Source organism: Mustela nigripes, chromosome 13 (genome assembly GCF_022355385.1).
Source record: "Mustela nigripes isolate SB6536 chromosome 13, MUSNIG.SB6536, whole genome shotgun sequence".
Lineage (NCBI taxonomy): Eukaryota > Metazoa > Chordata > Mammalia > Carnivora > Mustelidae > Mustela > Mustela nigripes.
Genome location: NC_081569.1, coordinates 145,209,510 through 145,211,297, shown reverse-complemented (window position 1 = coordinate 145,211,297; position 1,788 = coordinate 145,209,510). Strand labels below are relative to the sequence as shown.

The following is a 1,788-nucleotide window of genomic DNA, read 5'->3' as shown; positions in this document are numbered from 1 at the left end:
AGGTGGTATTGACCCATATATTTGGGAATCATGAATCTGAGGAAGACTGCAAACTTCACTACATATGGCCAACCTTGACCTGGAGGTGGTGCAGGGGAACTGGCAGGTCCCATGGTGGGGAGCACAGGCCCAGACACAGGCTCACTCTCACCTGTTGTGTGCTCTTGGACATTCAAAGCCCACCTGTTATCCAGTGTGTAATGATCCACCTGTATAAATGGTGATTAATTGGCACCTTTCTCACATGATTGGAGGATGTAAGTGGAAATAAAAAATATAATGGTTGCTATGTAATGACAATATCAAAATTGCATAATGAGAAAGACAATGTTGTGAAAGATATCATGTCTATAAAATTCTGCCAGGATCCTCACACCTACTTGGAGTGTCTGACGTCTTGAGGATGTTTCTTGCCAAATTTCCTTTATAGTGAGATGTCATGCAAATAAGACCCACCCTCTGATAATTAAAACAGCCCTGGCCAGATCTTGCAGCTGGGAGAGGAGCCCCAGCCCTGGTATTCTCAGGTTTTCCATTCACTGTTAAGGACAGAACACAGAAAACTCACTATGGAGTTTGTGCTCAGCTGGCTTTTCCTTGTTTCAGTTTTAAAAGGTAATTCGTGGAGAACAAGAGACATTGAGTATGAGAATGGATAGGATGGAGATAACTGTGGTATTTGACAATTTTCTAACTAGGATGTCTTGTGTCCGCAGGTGCCCAGTGTGAGATGCAGTTGGTGGAGTCTGGGGGAGACTTGGTGAAGCCTGGGGGTTCTCTGAGACTCTCCTGTGAAGCCTCTGGTTTCACCTTCAGTGGCTATGGAATGAGCTGGGTCCGCCAGGCACCAGGAAAGCGGATAGAGTTGGTCTCAAATATTGATGCTGGTGGAGGTAGCACAAGCTACACAGACTCTGTGAAGGGCCGATTCACCATCTCCAGAGACAATGCAAAGAACACGCTGTATCTGCAGATGAACAGCCTGAGAACCGAGGACACAGCCATGTATTTCTGTGCAAAAGGCACTGTGAAGGGACTCCAATGTGAGCCCAGACACAAACCTCATGGTAGGACGGGATCCGATCACACCAGGGGGTGCACACTATTCACCGTTCTGTTTTAAGCACCAGAAGCAGCTGCAGATGGAGGTTATGGGCAGGTTTCCTGTCAGGGTCCGGTGTTTCCTCTCTATTTACAATGTTTCCCCCAGGGAGCATCCCTGGACATGTGATTCCATGCTAACCCCTTCCCTCTCTGACTTAAAAAATAAATAAATATATAAAAGTTGGAGAACAATTGTATTAACAAGAACAAAATTCTGTGTCACTTGCACTTGCTTGTTCCTGTCCCCCTAAATATCAATGATTTTCAAGCATCTCCATGCACATCATCTGACTATTTTCAGAATTCCCAGGTACAATCACTATGCATCAAGGGAGCACCCAGCTAAACATTCAAGCTTGCTAGTAACAGCCTAAAGTACATGCAGGATATGAGGCTACGGAGGCATAAACAATCCAAAGAAGGGAAGTAATATCCCTGTGTGTCATTGCCTAGAATCATTCTCACAGCATCAATATTATTGAAACACTGGCAAAGCAGAGAGAAACCCACCAGGACATGGTGTGGATGTGGAGTCTAAAGACCACAAAGAGACACACACAGACAACACAGGCACGAGAACATAAAACCTTCACCACCTTCTCCACTATGTCTTCTGAAAACAAGGAAGGCCTATTATCAAGCCATAAATTCTTCATGAGTCAGGGAAGGACACTGTTTCACTGT

At 45.0% G+C, this 1,788-nt stretch overlaps 1 protein-coding gene across 1 annotated transcript in view; it reads left to right on the top strand.

Annotated features, from left to right (window-relative positions):
- Window positions 1-502: 502 nt before the first annotated feature.
- Window positions 503-1,788, top strand: part of LOC131999488 (uncharacterized) — a 19,016-nt gene continuing 17,730 nt past the window's right edge. The window contains exons 1-2 of the mRNA XM_059372175.1: window positions 503-615; window positions 717-1,067. Coding sequence (XP_059228158.1) covers window positions 570-615; window positions 717-1,067 — 397 coding nt within the window. The 5' untranslated portion in view covers window positions 503-569. The remainder of the gene's footprint in view (window positions 616-716; window positions 1,068-1,788) is intronic.